Raw genomic sequence first — 1633 nt, 5'->3', positions numbered from 1 at the left:
CGCACACTCACACACACTCACACACACACACACACACAGACACACACACACACACACACACACACACTCTCTGTCCTCTTTGTCGCTCTGATTTCTTTCTCCCGGCTCAGAGATGAAGACCACCCATCGCTCCGACCTGGACGTTCTGGAAAAATCCCTGCAGGACACCGAAGCTTCTCTCTCTGTAAGAATCACTTTACTGCCATCTTTACATTTCCATCACGCGACTCTGTGACATCAGATGAACCTTCATCAGTCCCACACGTGGGAAATTAGTTTGGTTACAGCAGCAAAACATAAGAAAAATAGAATAACATACTGTGCAATATAGAATAGAACAGAATAGAGTACTATAAACATGAGAATGAGGTGATGCGTCTGCTCAGCGCGGGGCGAGCGTGGCCGTCAGGGCGTTTGAATCGGTGACTCTGCAGCGCTGCGTTCGTGCTGAGGCTCGCACACGTTTTCCCTCCAGGTGCTTCCAGATGTTTGTGTGTGGAGGAGAGCCGAGGATCTATCTGTGCTGCCGGCTCAGACGCTCAGGAGGCCAACACAAACCTGAGCTCGGTCTGCAGACGTGTTCCTGATGAATCTGTAGTTTACCTGCTGCTGAGCTCAGCGTGAACTCTAACGCCGCCGCCTCTGTTTCCCCCTCAGGAAAAACTCTCCGAGCTCACGGCGGAGAAGGAGGACCTGAGCGAGAAGCTGCGAGCCGAGGAGGAGAGGAGGAAGAGGATGCTCACCGACAAGAATCTGGTAACGATGGTTTAATCTCCCTCTGAACTCCTCCTAGCAGCACTCGTGAAGCCCGCTGCTGACCATGACTGCCCCCTGCTGGTGTGGAAGAGCAGTGACTAACTCATACTAAAGGGACAGGAAATGTGTGCTTGTTGTGCTGCTGTAATGCTGCTTAAAGCGCCGAGGGTTCCTGCGCTCACCTGCTGTGTCTGTGCTGTTTGTGCAGAAGGACTCGCACACCGTGTACCTGGAGAAGGAGCTGGAGAGTCTGAAGGTGGTGCTGGAGATCAAGAACAACCAGCTGCATCAGAAGGAGAAGAAGCTGATGGAGATGGACAAACTGGTGGGTGCAGATCTGTTTCCGTCTCAGCAGATCTAAGAATTCCTTATCTAGCAGCATCGGCAGCCTCCCGGGAATCTCCGGTGCTTTGTGACTGAAGCTTTGGAAACAGTTGTTGTGTTTGTCTGGTGTTACTGCCGGAGCGTCTGCACACAGCGAGCATCGCACAGCGAGGAGCGAGTGCGTCAGTCGGACGCATTAGCTGCTTTTAAACATTTTCATCTACCTGAGCCGAGCCTGATGATTGGATGAAAAAAACGTTCTGTGTGTGCGCGTGTGTGTGTGTGTGTGTGTGTGTGTGCGCGTGTGTGTGTGTGTGTGTGTGTGTGTGTGTGTGCGCGTGTGTGTGTGTGTGTGTCACAGGTGGAGACAAATGTGAAGCTGGAGGAGTGTCTGAAGAAGGTGCAGCAGGAGAACGAGGACTACAAGGCCAGGATGGACAAACACGCCGCGCTGTCCAAGTACGTACTCCAGGGGGGCTCGTCCCCATCCGATCGTTCAGCTACCTCCTGGTTTCCTCCCTCCCTCTCCTGGTTTCCTCCCTCCCTCTCCTGG

The 1633-nt window shown here is 53.1% G+C and overlaps 1 protein-coding gene across 1 annotated transcript in view; it reads left to right on the top strand.

The window, feature by feature from the left end:
• The window catches only part of LOC102201406 (mucin-19-like), a 40201-nt gene that overhangs the window by 37086 nt on the left and 1482 nt on the right, over window positions 1-1633 (top strand). The window contains exons 14-17 of the mRNA XM_013915956.1: window positions 111-184; window positions 658-756; window positions 965-1081; window positions 1442-1539. Coding sequence (XP_013771410.1) covers window positions 111-184; window positions 658-756; window positions 965-1081; window positions 1442-1539 — 388 coding nt within the window. The remainder of the gene's footprint in view (window positions 1-110; window positions 185-657; window positions 757-964; window positions 1082-1441; window positions 1540-1633) is intronic.

The sequence above is a fragment of the Pundamilia nyererei genome, unplaced genomic scaffold (genome assembly GCF_000239375.1).
Source record: "Pundamilia nyererei isolate P.nyererei 1_Seehausen unplaced genomic scaffold, PunNye1.0 scaffold00408, whole genome shotgun sequence".
Lineage (NCBI taxonomy): Eukaryota > Metazoa > Chordata > Actinopteri > Cichliformes > Cichlidae > Pundamilia > Pundamilia nyererei.
This window is presented reverse-complemented; position numbering and strand designations above follow the sequence as displayed.